At 38.3% G+C, this 16,537-nt stretch overlaps 1 protein-coding gene across 6 annotated transcripts in view; it reads left to right on the forward strand.

Annotated features, from left to right (window-relative positions):
* LOC121737832 (zinc finger protein 239-like) overlaps positions 1-15,986 on the forward strand; it is a 32,852-nt gene extending 16,866 nt beyond the window's left edge. The window contains exons 1-4 of one of the 6 annotated variants that reach the window (XM_042129560.1): positions 12,188-12,341; positions 12,715-12,816; positions 13,521-13,638; positions 14,710-15,986. In XM_042129560.1, coding sequence (XP_041985494.1) covers positions 12,240-12,341; positions 12,715-12,816; positions 13,521-13,638; positions 14,710-15,572 — 1,185 coding nt within the window. In that variant the 5' untranslated portion in view covers positions 12,188-12,239 and the 3' untranslated portion in view covers positions 15,573-15,986. Of the gene's footprint in view, positions 1-894; positions 1,016-1,744; positions 1,820-4,058; positions 5,305-9,295; positions 10,668-12,187; positions 12,346-12,714; positions 12,817-13,520; positions 13,639-14,709 lie in introns of those variants that run through there. The other 5 variants (XM_042129562.1, XM_042129563.1, XM_042129558.1 and 2 more) reach the window with 5 other exon arrangements.
* Positions 15,987-16,537: the final 551 nt, after the last annotated feature.

Here is a 16,537-nt window from a genome sequence, read left to right on the forward strand (position 1 = left end):
TTTCTCGCGTAGATCTATCATCGAAATAACACATTTTTACCGAGTTTTGTCGAGATAATGGAGATGAGACGAGTAGTTTTAAATTATCTCGAAAGTGAGATATCTCGTTGGCGTATGATAGACAGGCTGAAATTAACCTTGGTAATTCCTCACGGAAAGTTACTAGTGTGGTGATATCTCTGTCACTTTTTTGTGCACCTCCGTATTAACTTGTCATATCTTGTTTGTTTTGATTTTGTGGTAAAGATGTGGTAAGTTGGTAAATAGGTGAGGGTAGTGGGGTGTGAATGGGCGGGGCCAGCAATAATCGCGAACGGTTCTAACCGGTATTTTGAGCAGGAGCAGTTTCATTTTGCTCTTTGAAAAAAAACCAGGAATAATATCGGTTCCATCAGATCGGAATCGAAATGTGTTAACATGTGGACAAAAACACGGAGAGATTTTTATAACTTTTATTTAGTTTAACTTACGTCTAGCGAACTTGATAAAAAGTATGGCGGACACAGAGAGAGTAAAGTCATAGATAAGTTACAAGTTATAATCATAGATTAATAATTACCATGAACAATGATAACAAGGCGCGGGAATTTAAAAATTTAATTGACATTTTACTTTAACAAAATGAAAATGCTCTTTTCGTATGCCGTTTCCATCGAACAGATTCGCGAAGAGTTTTCCGAGGTTTCCGAGCCCTGCTTTTTGGTTACTATATTTGCATAAAACATTTTCTTTTCTTATTAATTTATGGTCTGCCCAAATTTTGTCAAAGAACCATGAATTTTCCTTGATTTATATCCTTTTATATCCTTTCCAGAGATTTTTTAAAAATTTATTTGTCATTATTTTGTTGTCATTGAAATAATATAATAACTATAATGGAATTTTTTGTTTCAGTCTGATATTAATCCTTTGGTGAGGCTGAAGCTTTGCAAAACTGAAGAGTGGTCGTTACCTCTCGATTTTGTGGAGATAGAACTGACTCCATTAGTCACAGAAATAGAGATCAAGAAAGAGTGTAAGTTTATACATTTGTACTCCAATTTTGCTATTTTATTCTGTAATTGATACTTTTTTGATTGGATTTTGATGCAAAACCAAAGGAATTATATCAAATAGCACAGGAAAATTAAATATTCGTCCTAAAAATAATTGGCATAGAGCTGAAGCCTCAAAATTTGTACAGACATTAACAGTTAAATACACTATTATGAATAAAACCTCAAAAGTCCTCGGCAATCAATGCAAATTTAGCTCAAGGAATGTGCTAAAAAATTTATTCAAGATCAAAGGTACAAAAATGAAATTATTCCCGTTTGAGGTCAAAGGAAACCCTCATTTTCATACCTTCGACCCTAAATAAAAATTTTAGCACAAGGAGGATCACCAGGGACTTTTAAGGTGTGGGAATATGTGTAGAGGCCACAAAGGAAGATCTTCCGACCGAGCGACATAGCATGCTCGGTCAGGCCGAAGCCCACGTGATACATTTTAGCCGTCGTATATATATACCGACGCGCTCAGAAAACTAAGATAGCGCGATGCAGGAATGTTAGGCGAATTATAGGTACCGCCACAAAGGTTATATTTATAATGGTGTATAAATTAAAGTCTTTGGTCTAGTCGACAAGTTGGAAATGGTACTTTCCAACTTGTCGACTACGTTATTAGAAATCATACTAATATTTTAGTTGGTAGCACTATGGGGTCCAGCTATATTTTAAATTTTAAATGCCTAATTTTTTAGATATTAAAGAAAAATATGTAGAGGGCGCAGCTGTAGAATTTGTGGAGAGTCCGGGTCGAGAATCAAAAAGCCCAGGTGAGTTTGATACTGTTGTAGATCCACTTAAGGCCAACCACATCTCTCTCCAAGGAGATTCCAAACACTTTTATTTTTTAATCCCATATGACCGATACCCAAAGGGCAAAGTTGGTCAACAATCAGCTGTATATATGCAATTTTGTTCCTATAGACTATGGAGGTTTATTAGTAGTTTTCTTCTTTGGGAATGTAAATTGTAGTTTCTGCTACCAAAACATTATGTACAAAAACTTACCAAGTCTCGATGGAGCTGCTCTAAAAAGTAATGAAATCTAGACAAAGCCTAAATGTTCCTTACTGCGATTTCTTTACTATTATACTTGATGCTGTGTGACTTGGCCGTTGAAGGGTAAATAGTCGTACAAAACCAGGTGTAAACAGGTGCTTCATGATACCATTGCACCAACCTGTCGCCAGAACCGCTACCCATTGACGATGGTTTTTTGTGGAAAATAGCAGCAGTGTTATACGTCACCATGCCTTGTAAAACTGCTACATTCTTCTTATCTAGAATATGGGCCGCACAACACGTACTCTGCCTCTGCTATTGTTAAGACTAAGAGAGAGATATAAAAAAAAACCGGCCAAGTGCGTGTCGGGCTACGCGCAATATAGGGTTCCGTAGTACCACTAGTTTTTTTTTAAATTTTTGTATGATCAATGAATGTACATTTATAACGTGTTTTACGCTACTAACAACATCATCTCAGTCACTTTCAATGAAATTTTAACGAAAAGTTCCTTTATACTTCGCCGAATACATTTTTTTTAGTTGATCGACTATTACTCAATAACTTATGAAGTCTTGTTAGCCGTGATAGTTTTCCTTTTAAATTCAGCATATTTCCTACTTTCGTGAGTTTTTCACATTTCCAGAAGTAACCGTTTAACCGGTAGAAGGGGGAACTTTGGACCCTAACGATTTTTTCCACTTTAAAACTTAATATTTCACAAACGGATCCCTAAATCGGAAAATGATCTATGAATACTCATAATATTAAAAAAATTATCCAACGACACCCCACACGATGGGGTGGACGCAAAAAAAAAATCATCCCCGCTTAATGTGTAGGGTACCATAAAATTTTTTAAGGTTGCATGTACCATTTTGTCGGCATCAATGATATGTGCATTCATGCCAAATTACAGTTTTGTAGGTGATAGGTCCTATATAGTCTCTGAGCAAAACCGCGGACAGACAGACAGACGGACGGACAGACCGAAACTATAAGGGTTCCTTGTTGACTACGGAACCCTAAAAAGACGTAAAATGTTGCTACACCGTAACGTGCATTTTAACGTTGCGTTGAGGTAAATTTGCCATTCACGTTAACGTTCCGTTCCACGTTGACGACGTCGTGACGTGGAGATGTGGGCAGGCCGTAACAACTAACATTTACTTTGCTACATCTAAGAGCCACTTAACTTAATATATAAATGAAGGAACTATAAATGTTTTTTTCTAAAATTAATTATAACACCACACCGGTTTCGATGACGGTGACCGGTTTCAATGAAAATAAGGCCAGTTTCGCAGGAGCAATTTAATAGTGCCCAAGTGTGTGCGCAGTACACAAGAGCACTGTTATGGGCTACCAGGTTTTAAAATAAAAGATTGAGAGATTGTGTGGACTGTATTAAGGCGACCTTGATAATTTGGCTGTAGCGAGTTCGATTTTTCTCAGCAATGACTAAAGCTAAGAAATTAAGTTCATTGTCAGTATTCATCATGTTTTTGTCTTTGAATTACCCATAGCATAACACACAGAATAATCAATCAAAAAGACCTCTGTAAAAAAAGGGATTCCTATTTTGCTAACAGAGGAGAGTGATTTAAGTTTCCAAAATTTGTACATGGAATTCTTCCTACTCCTCCTATTTTCTTCTGATTAATTTCGTTGCGGGTCCCAAGAGCGCCCAAGACAGCTTTAACATGTCCCTCGGACTCCCTGAGATCATATCAAAGGGTTTTCGTGGTTGGAACCGCTGTCGATCCTGGCGACACAGGAGATACAGTGGTGGGAATGTGTGGTGGGCCAAAGCCCGATTACTGGATGACCAAAATTTCAGTGTTCTGGTCATAAGACCATTTTCAGACCCCTATTTGAGAACCTATGAATAACCATAGTTTCTCAAATAGGGGTCTGAAAATGGTTCCTGTAAAGGATGGTTCGACAGTGTTTGCTTCGTGCTTGATTTGGCGGGTGCATTCAGATTACAAATGTTTTTCTTGCAGCTATAAAAGAAGAATGTGCGGAAAGTCCAAGTCATTACGAAGCCGAAAGCACTGGAGAATCAGCGTACGAGCATATTCCCACGAAGCCGACACAAGATGACACAAAACATTATGATTGTAATGTCTGCAACAAAACATTCATTTCTACAAGACTTTTAAAAATACACCACAAGCAAATTCACCCCAAACTAAAACCATACAAGTGTGATGTTTGTAGTAAGTCGTTTCATCGAAAAGGTGGCTTAAACGGTCACAAACTAATACATGCCACTGAAAAGCGTTATAGTTGTGATGTTTGTGGTAAGACATTTAATTATAAATCTAACTTCGACAGACACATACTATTACATGACACTGAAAAGCCTTTTAGTTGTGATGTTTGTAGTAAGACATTTAGTTATAAATTTACCTTAAACAGACACACACTACTGTGTGCCTCTAGAAAGTGTTATAGTTGTGATGTTTGTAGTAAGTCGTTTCGTCAAAAACGTGACTTGGATAGTCACATACTAATACATTCCAATGAAAAGCCTTATAGTTGTGATGTTTGTAGTAAGTCGTATCATCAAAAACGTGACTTGGATAGTCACATACTAATACACAATGAAACACCTTATAGTTGTGATGTATGTAGTAAGGCATTTAGTCGTAAATCTTACTTAAACAGACACGTATTAATACATGCCACTGAAAAGCGTTATAGTTGTGATGTTTGTGGTAAATCGTTTCATCAAAAACCTATCTTAAACGGTCACAAACTAACACATGTCTCTGAAAAGAGTTATAGTTGTGATGTTTGTAGTAAGACATTTAAGCATAAAAATAGCTTAAACAGACACAAAAACATACATACGGGTGGTTAAACAGTCACAAACACAGTACATTACTAAAATTATCATTACGCTCCCATGCCCTCGTCAACGCCTTACGTTCCTGCCTCGTGCCGGGAGGCTTGCTGGCTGCTGTGATACAGCCGTTAGTCCCCAACACGTGGCCGCTCTTTCTGCCAAGCTCTGCGCAGAAGAAGCAGCTGAGCTCCTTCGTGAAGTCGGCGGCCTTGTGTCCCGGTTTCCCTTGTTTTTGTGGTATATACCCACTTCCTCCAGCACCCGTATTATGGCTACAGTAGAAATACGAAAGTACAGACAAACAACGGAGATAAACTGAAGGTGCCGCTCCGATCTTTACTGCGGCTAGCTGCGGCCTGCGATCAACATAAAATCAAATATAATGCCACTTTATGACATAGACTATAGTCTATATCATAAAGTGGCATTTGAATTGAATTTTTGTCGATCGCGACTAGCCGCGGTGAATATCGGAGCGGCACCTTCAGTTTATCTCCGCTTTCTGTCTATATTTTCTTATTTCTACTGTAGCCATGCTACAGGTGCTGGTCGATCCGGCTCGTCTCCTCCTTCAGTATGGACTATGGAGGAGTACGTTATGCTCTGGTCCACCCCCTTCTCCAGCGTGAGAGTGATGGCAGCGGTATTGAGAGGCCGCAGCTTTTTCTTCTTTCTCCCTCACGCTTCCATTGTGGCCCACGAGGGGTCTGTCACAGACAGGGCGGGTGGTCGTGCTCTCGTCTGTTCAGTCTCTTTTGCGGCCAGCGACTTCCTCTTCCTCTTTTCGTGAGTGGTGTGCGCTTGTGATGACCCTGCCGCCTCCGTAGTCGCCTTCTTCTCCGTTTCAGTCGAGGGCTTGTTCTTAGCCTTCGACATCTTCGATTGGGCGGGGCTCTACACTCGCTGCTTTGTCAGCCACTAGCGGTGGTGGTAGTGGTGGTTGACGATCCTCCAACCCGGCGAACCTAGCGTTGAGCATAACATTGCCAAAGGTCTCCACGTTTGCACAAGACACTTCGGCCAATAGCTCACGCTGTCATTTCCCGAGGGCTGGGAGATCTGTCTGCGCAACTTGTTAAGTCCTTGCCACTTGTCCGTCAAGCCGCGCGTGCTGGGCCTCCAGACTTCTGATCTCTTCCGTTGAGGAGCGATCTTCTACTTAATGGAAGACCATTTTAATTAAAGTGATTTGATAGGTACTCTTGAGGTTGGAGGACTTCGTGGCGACCATTTCAAACATCCAACACTTTTGTAACTGAAAAACACAATAAAAATGTTCCTTGTCCCTCGTTATGTTTTACACGACCTGTTTCGATAAAATCATCATCAGGTGTGATGTACACCTGATGATGATTTTATCGAAATCATCAGGTGTGATGTACACCTGATGATGATTTTATCGAAACCGGTCGTGTGAAACATAATTGTTAGTTAATAAAAGTGGAAAAAGTGCATGAAAAGTGTATATTATTACTGTGAAACATGAATTTCCACCAAGAAGTTACGGTACATTCAATATCACATTTCAGACTATTTTATAGAAATATTCTCGCATTTCACTTCCGAGTTCTAAATTCTAATACGTCCATGGCTACTTGTTTAGCAGCTTATAATAATAATATTATAATATCTATGGACGCTTCACACCACGTTAGTCTGGTCCCGCGGTAAGTACCTGCAGGACAGGTACCAGACAACGGAAATGTATTTTATACTATACATATATTTAAGATTTTTATTATATGATACAATACACATCCATGACCTTTGAAAACTTTTTGTTCCGTTGGCGGGATTCAAACCCGCGACCTCCGGCTTGAGCTACCAACAGCCCACCAACTGAGCCACAGAGGTCGTCAAGTTTGTACGTGTGAAATTTATTACGAGGGCTGCTATTTATGTATCCGGAACTGGCCACTTACAAGAAGAATATTTAAAAAGTAATTACAACATTTGAAAATAGAACTCTTTGGTTGAAGAATACATTTTGTTTCATGTGACTGTCAATTATTTTTCCATTGTGGCGTCATTTTGAAAATTGCGTGTCTTCATTTGCCATGGATTTAACGCGTGAACATTTTCGTGCAATGATTTACTACGATTTTCGGCGTGGGCTAAATCAACAACAGTGCTTTATTCAACTCACCGCAACTTTTGGAGATGAAGCACCATCAAAAACCACTGTTTATCACTGGTACAGTGAGTTTAATCGTGGGCGGTCTATGCTCACGGATGAAAATAAAGAAGGTCGCCCAAAAACAGCTGTTGTCCCACAAAATATAGATGCTGTGCGGGAACTAATAATGCGTGATCGTCATGTTACATATCGCGAGATAGAGGCGTCCTTAGGCATAAGTATGACGAGCATACATAAGATATTACACGAACATTTGGCTGTAAAAAAAATATGTTCGCGTTGGATTCCGCACAACTTGACAATCGATCAAAAACGGGCTCGTGTCGATTGGTGCAAAAAAATGATAAAAAAATACAACCGTAGTACGTCAAAAGCCGTTTATAATATCTACACAGGTGATGAATCTTGGATCTATGCATATGACCCCGAAACTAAACAACAGTCAACGGTGTGGGTGTTCCAAGATGAGCCGAAACCAACAAAAGTTACTCGTGCAAAAAGTATTTTGAAGCAAATGGTCGCCTGTTTTTTTGGAATTAATGGACATGTGGCTACAGTGCCATTAGAGAATCGTAAAACGGTTAATTCTGAATGGTATACGACCATTTGTTTACCAGAAGTCTTTGAAGAAATAAGAAAGGACAACCGACAACGCAGAATCATATTACATCACGACAATGCTAGCTGTCACACCTCAGCTGAAACAACTCAGTTTTTGGAGGGTCAAAAGATCGAATTGACTGGTCATCCGCCGTACAGCCCTGATTTGGCACCTAACGATTTCTTTTTATTTCCATACGCGAAGAACAAATTACGTGGTCAACGTTTTTCGAGCCGCGAAGAGGCTGTTGATGCGTTCAAAATGCACGTTTTGGAGATACCTCAATCAGAATGGAAAAAGTGCTATGAAAATTGATTCCAGCGTATGCAAAAGTGTGTCGATCATCGCGGCGAATATTTTGAAAAGCAATAAAACCATATTAAATGATATATGTTTGTTTCTTTTTTTAATTCCGGATACATAAATAGCAGCCCTCGTAATTACTGTTTATTTTGTTATTTGCAATTTTTCATGATTAAAATCCAAAACAATAATAAATATGTTGAGATTTCCGTAATGTTTCCGTATTTATTTTGCTTTCCACCGCCTATTCCCTACCTTTGTTCATCAAGAGGAACAACCAGTCATTAAGAGTAAAAACTAGCTAAAAGCCGAGTTGAGGAAAATGTGGAAAAAACGGGGAAAATTATTTGAAAGGGCTTACTTGAACGCGCTAATCTCAGGAACTACTAGTTCGATTTGAAAAATTATTTCAGTGTTAGATAGCCCATTTATTGAGGAAGGCCATAGACTATATTTTGTTACGCTGAGACTAATAGGAGAATGTGGAAAAAACGGGGGAAATTATTTGAAAGTGCTTACCTCGCGAACTACTGGAGTAATTTTTATGTTATTTAGCACTTATATAAAAAGTTATTAAAATAACATAAAGTTATTAAAATAACTTTATGTTATTTTAATAACTTTTTCAGTGGCTATATAGCCACTGAAAAAGTTATTTTTCAGTGGCTATATTTACCCGCCCCGGCGTCGCACGGGTATAAAATAATATTATTTTATACCCGTGCGACGCCGGGGCGGGTCGCTAGTCTTTATATAATTAAAAATTACCATGTTAAAGCACAAATCAATAGGCGTGATAGTTTTTTACGTAAAGTGTACCACAGTCCACAAAATGTAAGGGTTGTGGGATATACTAGGGCTCGCTTCGCTTGCCCTGATAACAATGTAATTTTTTATTTTTTTAAAACCAATAATTTATATTATGTTCCCACATGGTTCCCACTTTGTAACATCTCTTCTGATGACAATGTTACAAACTGGGAAGGGGATTTGATTTTCCCAGCTTGCAAAGACTGTTGCCAGTACCTTAAGTAGTAAGAATGTATGTATGTATTTCTGTCTTTGAATGTCTTTTAGAATTCGAAAAGACTGTTTATGAACGTGGCGAGAAAAGGAACTAACGCTTCTATCATACAAAAACGTAATTTTTGACAGTTCTCCTTTACCAGCAACGCACATTGACTGACATTGACACATTCAATTAAAGCCTTGTCGAACTGTATACTTATTTTTGTGTGTTGTAAAAATGTTTCATTTATCGTTGTATGCTGCAGTTTGTAACAATGTTATTGTCAGGGGCGTTACAAAGTGCACCCAATTTTTTTTACTGTTGTATTTTATTTTACAGTTGAAGATGCAAAGAGTGAATGGAAAAATTTAAAGGATTGTTTTACAAAGCATCACAAAGGTACAAAATCTACTACGGGACGAGCACCGGCAAAATATTTTCACAGGCAATGGGCGAAGCACATGGATATCATGAAACCACATTCAAGCTTTGCGTCAACAATTACAAACCTGGAGCAACAGTCGAGCTCAGATGCACAAAGCACCCATTCGTGCTTGAGTTTACAACGAACGCAGGCGAGGTCTCATGGATATAGCCAGAGAAGACGTCAGATATCTTCGGATAGTAAGAACACGTTTTCAAACACGGACAGAATTATTCGGTATTTAGAAAATAAGAAAAGTAATTTTGATGCCACGGAACTGATTTTTAAAGGCTATGCAAAATCAATAAAACAATTTTCAATTCCACGACAGGCTCGGATTAAAATGAACATTGCTAAAATGATTGCGGAGGAAGAGGTTGCACATTATGAAGAAACTATGTTACGATTCAACCAACCATCATCAAATTACTTACTCTCACCAGTCGGCGCCGCAAACACATCTCGCAGCTCAATTTCATCAGATCACAATGCACAGTCATACATACAATCCCAAGAGGCAAACACCATCCACAATTCACCATTTACTCAGTCAACAAATGACCACTAAATTACTTTCACCAGTCGCAAACACATCACGCAGCTCACTTTCACCAGATCACAATGCACAGACATACATACAATCCCAAGAGGCAAACACCATCCATAATTCACCATTTACTCAGTCAACAAACGACCACTAAATTACTTTCACCAGTCGCAAACACATCACGCAGCTCACTTTCACCAGATCACAATGCACAGTCATACATACAATCCCAAGAGGCAAACACCATCCACAATTCACCATTTACTCAAGTCAACGAACGACCACTAAAATACTTACCCTCGCCAGTCGCAAACACATCACGCAGCTCACTTTCACCAGATCACAATGCACAGTCATACATACAATCCCAAGAGGCAAACACCATCCACAATTCACCATTTACTCAAGTCAACGAACGACCACTAAAATACTTACCCTCGCCAGTCGCAAACACATCACGCAGCTCACTTTCACCAGATCACAATGCACAGTCATACATACAATCCCAAAAGGAAAACACCATACACAATTCACCATTTGCTCAAGCCAATGAATCGCCACCAGCCCATAACCAACAAAACTACCCAAAACAATAATTAAATTCATTCTTCACAAATTTTAATTAGGTGTAGCCTGTAGGTACTATAGAAAACAAAATTGCCTTAATCTTTCTTTACCTCGCTTTCCTCTTCTCTCGCTCGTTCGATCGAACAGTTGCCTAAAATATCGCACTCTTGTTTTTTTTTTTCAATAAAAATGCAATAATGATTATTATATGAAATGTTATTATAATAATATTTACCTTATTGTTATAGCAAAACGTTCTTCAATCTACGCCAATTTGTAAATTGCTTTCGAAAGTCACGTTATCGTGGACGCCGACTTCCACAATAAAACGTTGGGTACGTTAAATGCCGTTTTGATTTAACGCACCGCGGACGTTTTGTGCGGTTCGAAGAGTGTCGACGTTTAAAAAGTTATCGTCGACGGTAAAAGCGTCTTCATATACATATTTCCATACAGTTTACTTCCCTATGTTATCGTTTTACCGCGAACGTCCACAATATAAACCGCCACGTCCAAAATTATAAAAGCGCACATTATTTCTTCAAAACTTTTTTTTGTCACTCTGAAATATAATAATATGTAGCTAAGCGTTTTTCATCTTTCAAGTTCAACAAGGGCACTTTATCAGGGCCCATTCACATCAGGCCGCTTTGCCGTCCGCCGGTTTATGTAGGATTGTGAATGTTGTCGCAGTCCGCAGCCTGCATCATGCATGGGATGGCACCCGTGGCGGCCGGCGGCCGCCGGCAACACCGAGCAGGATGCGACTTGAGTCCTGCACAAAGCGTGCAAGCTCCGCCTACCGCTTGCAGTCCGCCGGCGTCCTGCGTGGCGGCGGTGAATTCAGACGCAGGACTGCATTCTGCCATTTTGTTAACAATGGACAACACGGGCTTAGGGGAGTTTATAGTTTATAAAGAAAATCGCTGTTTGTGGGACCAAAAATCCCCAAACTATAGTAATAAACAATAAAAATAAATAATAAAAAAACTTGAGAGGTGTAAGGGACACTCGGGTGTAACGAAATTGAAAAAAAAACGCCATCTAGTTGACGCCCAGGAATACTATCGACGCCCTCTGCCCTACAGCGCAGGAACTAATAAAAATGTGTTGTTACAACTTTTCCGCCTAGCCCCTTTACAGAACGCGCGATAAGGAACTTCGTTCCAAAAATTATTTTTATCGTTTAACAGAAATAAACAGCAGAAGAGCTATTTCTTTTTTTTTAGAAATAGCGCGGAACATCGTTGCAAGCAATGATATTCTATGTTACTAACGTAACTAGATTGGAAGTTTACGGTAGCAACGCGTTGCCACTTCGAAGATGCCTGCAGGCATATCTCACATACATAATGACATAACGAATATATGACTTGCTTGACATTGTCTTTTGAACAAAAAAGTGGTTACGCATTTCTGAGAATCTTTTGTAAGACATTGCTACTCTAGTATTTTAGAAACTCATTGGTTGCAAGAATTTAAATACCGACAAAAAGATGTATGTAAGCTACGTCCACTTCACAGTCCTGCACGGCGGATAGCCATGCAGGATAGTGAATAGGCCCTTGTCTGGCGCCCTTGGCAGTTGGCACAGGACTCGGGAAGTCTAAGCGAAAAGAAGAAGAACTGAAAAAAAATATAAAATTATACAGATTTTTTTTGTGAAAAGAATTGGTTTGTAAAATATAAATTATTACAAATAATATCACCCTAATAAATAACATATTTTTATTGAAGCCTGGAAAATGAGTCAAGGAACCTGTTTGCTATGTTTTTCTGTTTCAAGAGTATTAGATATTAAAAACACTGGTTTGCAAAATGTGTACGAAGTATTATCCGACAGTCAGGTACGTTAGGATATCTAACGAGTAATATCTTTGTTATTGATCCTACATCCATAGTTTCCCAATATACTCTTTTTTATCTGAATTCCAGTACTGCTGCACAGTAGATGGGTAAAAAGAAAAGAAATTACCGAATCCTATAAGCTTCCCTTTAGCACACAGTCCACACTCACATATTGCCCTACTAAGCTGCTATTAAAGCTGAGTTCTATAATTGTCAGTATTCATTTTTCAGTCCAATAGTTTTGGATATAATATATATATATAAAAAAAAAACATTTACGGATATATATATAAAAAAAAAACATTTTAATTAATACTGTTTCATACATTGTAATGATGTAACCTTAAAAATACCGTATTTTTTGTTTATCAGATACAAGCTGACTCGCATCCACTGTGCTACATTTGCTTTACAAAGCTTGTACAGTGCCAACAGCTTTTGAAACAAATCAATAAAGGAAACAGTGAAAATCGGGTATGTTTTATAATGTGTATTAAAAGTACAGTAGACCCCCGCTAATCTGTCTCCATCTAATCTGGCGCCCCTTATAATCCCACTACTGGTTAATTTAGGTACATATTGTAATGTATAAAATGTATGGAGTATTCTATAATCAGATCCGCTAATCCGACATGGGCGTTTTTTTTTTAAATTAACAAAGGTCTACTTGTACTACATTTTGACTACTATTGGCATAAAAAATTATTTATTATTATGCTCCCCTTGTGCCAAAATTTGTTTAATGCTGATGAACCATATTTTTCCTGGATTTATATTATGCCCACAGGCATATATATATATAGGTTTGATAAGGGGGGGGGGGGGGGTCCCTGACGTAAAAAAGCGGCCAAGTGCGAGTTGGAATCGCCCATGAAGGGTTCTGCAGCAGCAAATAGGAAACGTGTTTAGGAAATCAAAAATATTTTTTTACATATATTATGTACCGCACCGATTTTAATGATTTTAATCGGCGAGGTACATATATTATTGTCGATTAGACAAGTAAGATGGACAGTAAGGGGGGGGGGGGGGTCTGGACCCCCAGGATACCCCCCTTATATATGCCAATGATTATGTCCTTTCCAGAGATTTTTAAAATGTAATTCTCGAATAAAAATCAAAGAAATATAATATTATGTAGAAATAATGTAATAATTGTATATAATTTATAATTTCAGCCTGATATTAATCCTTTGGTGAGGCTGAGTTGCAAAACCGAAGGGTGGTCATTACCTCTTGATTTTGTAGAGATAGAACTGACCCCATTAATCACAGAAATAGAGATCAAGAGAGAGTGTAAGTTTGTACATTTGTTGTCCAACTTTGCTATCTTATTCTATGATTGATACATTTTTGATTTGATTTTGATGCAAAACCATACATGAAATATCAAATTAATGATACTATAGTCTGTCAAAAAAGTGAAGAAATTAAAAAGTCGTAGTGTCATCCCTTTCAAATCAATCTAAGAAAAATGGGATGGGATGACACTATGATGTTGCCACTTTTTAATTTCTTCGCTCTTTTGACAGACTATACAGATGCTTACTGATAAGTAAAAACTAAAATGAGTTGTTTTATGTTTGCCTAACAAATTGGTGGTGACAGCACTTTTCTAGTAAATGTTGCCAATAAGGAATATTATGCAAAGGTCAGAGCAGTGAGCGCTACTAGCACATATAGTTCGACAAGGCTTTAAATGAATATGTCAATGATGTCAATGGGCGCTGCTGGTAAAGGAGAACTGTCAAAAAATACGTTTTTGTATGATAGAAGCATTAGTTCCTTTTCTCGCCACGTTCATAAACAGCCTTGTCGAGCTGTACAGTAAATAATCCAACCAAAATCAGACATATCATGCACATGTCTTATTAGAATATTGACAGGAACTTTGTTAAACGTTGAATAAGACTTTTACTTTACTGTTTATGTTGGTGCTGCCTCTAACATAAATACGTTGCAATAATATTCTGTACAAAACATATCCTTTTCAAAATAGTAAGCAAGCATTTTTTCTTGTGTACATACTATATTGTGCTGTTAGCTGGGAGTTGGGACTAGTTTTAAACTGTATTAATCCTTCGATCGCGGATTCTTGGAAATCTATTTGACGTGGTCGAATTCGATCGCTTGGGAGTTGATAGGTTGCATTAAGTTGATTTTTTATATAATTTTTGCTACATTAATGCATTGTTCAAACCTACGCGACCATGCGACTGCGAAGCGGGAGCGTCAATACAAAACACACATTTGACAAGTTGCCAAATGTGTGTTTTGTATTGACGCTCCCGCTTCGCAGTCGCGTGATCGCGTAGGTTTGGCCTAAGCCTAAGTTTATTTAAAATGAGTTATTCATAATGTTTACAGATATAGATGAGGACTATGAGGAGAGCCCAGATCGTTATGAAGATAGTAATGTTGTGGAAACAGAAAATGTAACCACAGAACCGACACCAAACAACCCTTTTGCTTGTGACGTTTGCAGTAAGACATTCTCTCATAGATATAAATTGAAATCCCACAAACGTGGCAAACCTTACTCCTGCGACCGCTGTAGTAAGAAATTCGCCAAACCGAGCACCCTGAAAAATCACAAAATAAAACACTTAGAAGCCAAGACCTACATATGTGATATCTGCCACAAAACATACATGCATCAGAGCACACTAAAAATACACAAACGGTTACACACAGGTGACAAACCGTATTCCTGTGGGGTTTGCAATAAAAAATTTGCTGGACACGGTTCACTAGCGTCCCACATACTTATACACAACAATGATAAACCGTTCGGCTGTGATATTTGCAATAAAAGGTTCAGGCAGATTAGTAATTTGAAGCGGCACAAACGGACTCATTTTGGAGTGAAACCGTACATCTGTGATGTGTGCGATAAAGCGTTCAGTACGAAGGAGTGTTTGAGGTCACACTATCAAAAGCACACCGGAGAAAAACCGTACAGATGTGATGTGTGTGATAAGAGTTTCTCTCACACCAGTACGTTGAAGGCCCACAAAAGACTACATACAGGTGACAAACCGTACAGATGTGATGTGTGCAGCAAGGCGTTCACCCAGATAGCTAATTTAAAGTCGCATAAACTAACACACACGGGCGAGAAACCTTACGGTTGTGATATTTGTGGTAAAAGATTCACCCACGGAAGTACATGTTCTAGACACAAACTGATCCATGCTCGGGAGGAACAGAAATATTCGAGTGATAGTTAGTACTGCTGCCAAATGCTGTGCCCCTAAAAATCTTTATACTATAAACACTTATAAAAATATTTATTATTTATGGACCTACAAGGACCTATGATAAAATATGCGTTTAAAGGCACGCACAAAGGCACAAAATGCACTAAAGGGAAGACTTTCTAACCTGATATTATGCCCAATTATGAAAATGAGATGATAATTTTTGATTAAGATTGTTGTTTCTTAATTTTATTAAAAATTATGTTTTTTTTTATAGAATATAAGTATAAGTTTTTAATCATTACAAAAGTTGTAATAGATCAATTTTTTGTTTATTGTTACTTATTCACTTTTTTTACGAGAACTCTGCTCTTGCAAACGTACTGTTGACTAGTTATGTATTGCAAACTGTAATGGCAGAATATAAGCACAAATATTTGAAAATATTGTTTTTTTTATTATGACGACCTTCATTAGAATATACCGATACTATTTCTTGCATTGTACAGTGTAATCCGTTTATAATGACTTCATAGGAAATTTAAAAAAACAAGGTGTTTGTGAATTCAAATTTCTTATCCACTAAGTAATTCTTAAGATTTTTCTTGCGACTACCCCCAATATTTTAATTCTTGTAAATTGACGATAAGGGTAGCTCATTTACTATGAAGTACCAGGAGCGCATAACGTATGGCCGCATCCCCATTCGCGCGCGACGCCGCGAAATTTCTGCGAAGCATGTGGATCCGATTCCTATATTTTTCGCACATCGCGGCCATTTCCCCGAAAGTTGTCGATCTTTTGTCCCGCGACAAAGGGTTCGCAGTGACCGTGCGAAGAGCGCGCGAACGTGTCATGAGTTCGCAGATTTCTAATAACCGAATCACTGCACCGTCCAATCCACTGATCGTAGAGACTTGAAATTTGGTGGGAATTTTTTCCGTATGACGCAGGCGTGCAATAAGAAGTAGTAATATAAAAATATTTGACACAAA

Source organism: Aricia agestis, chromosome 21 (assembly GCF_905147365.1).
Source record: "Aricia agestis chromosome 21, ilAriAges1.1, whole genome shotgun sequence".
NCBI lineage: Eukaryota > Metazoa > Arthropoda > Insecta > Lepidoptera > Lycaenidae > Aricia > Aricia agestis.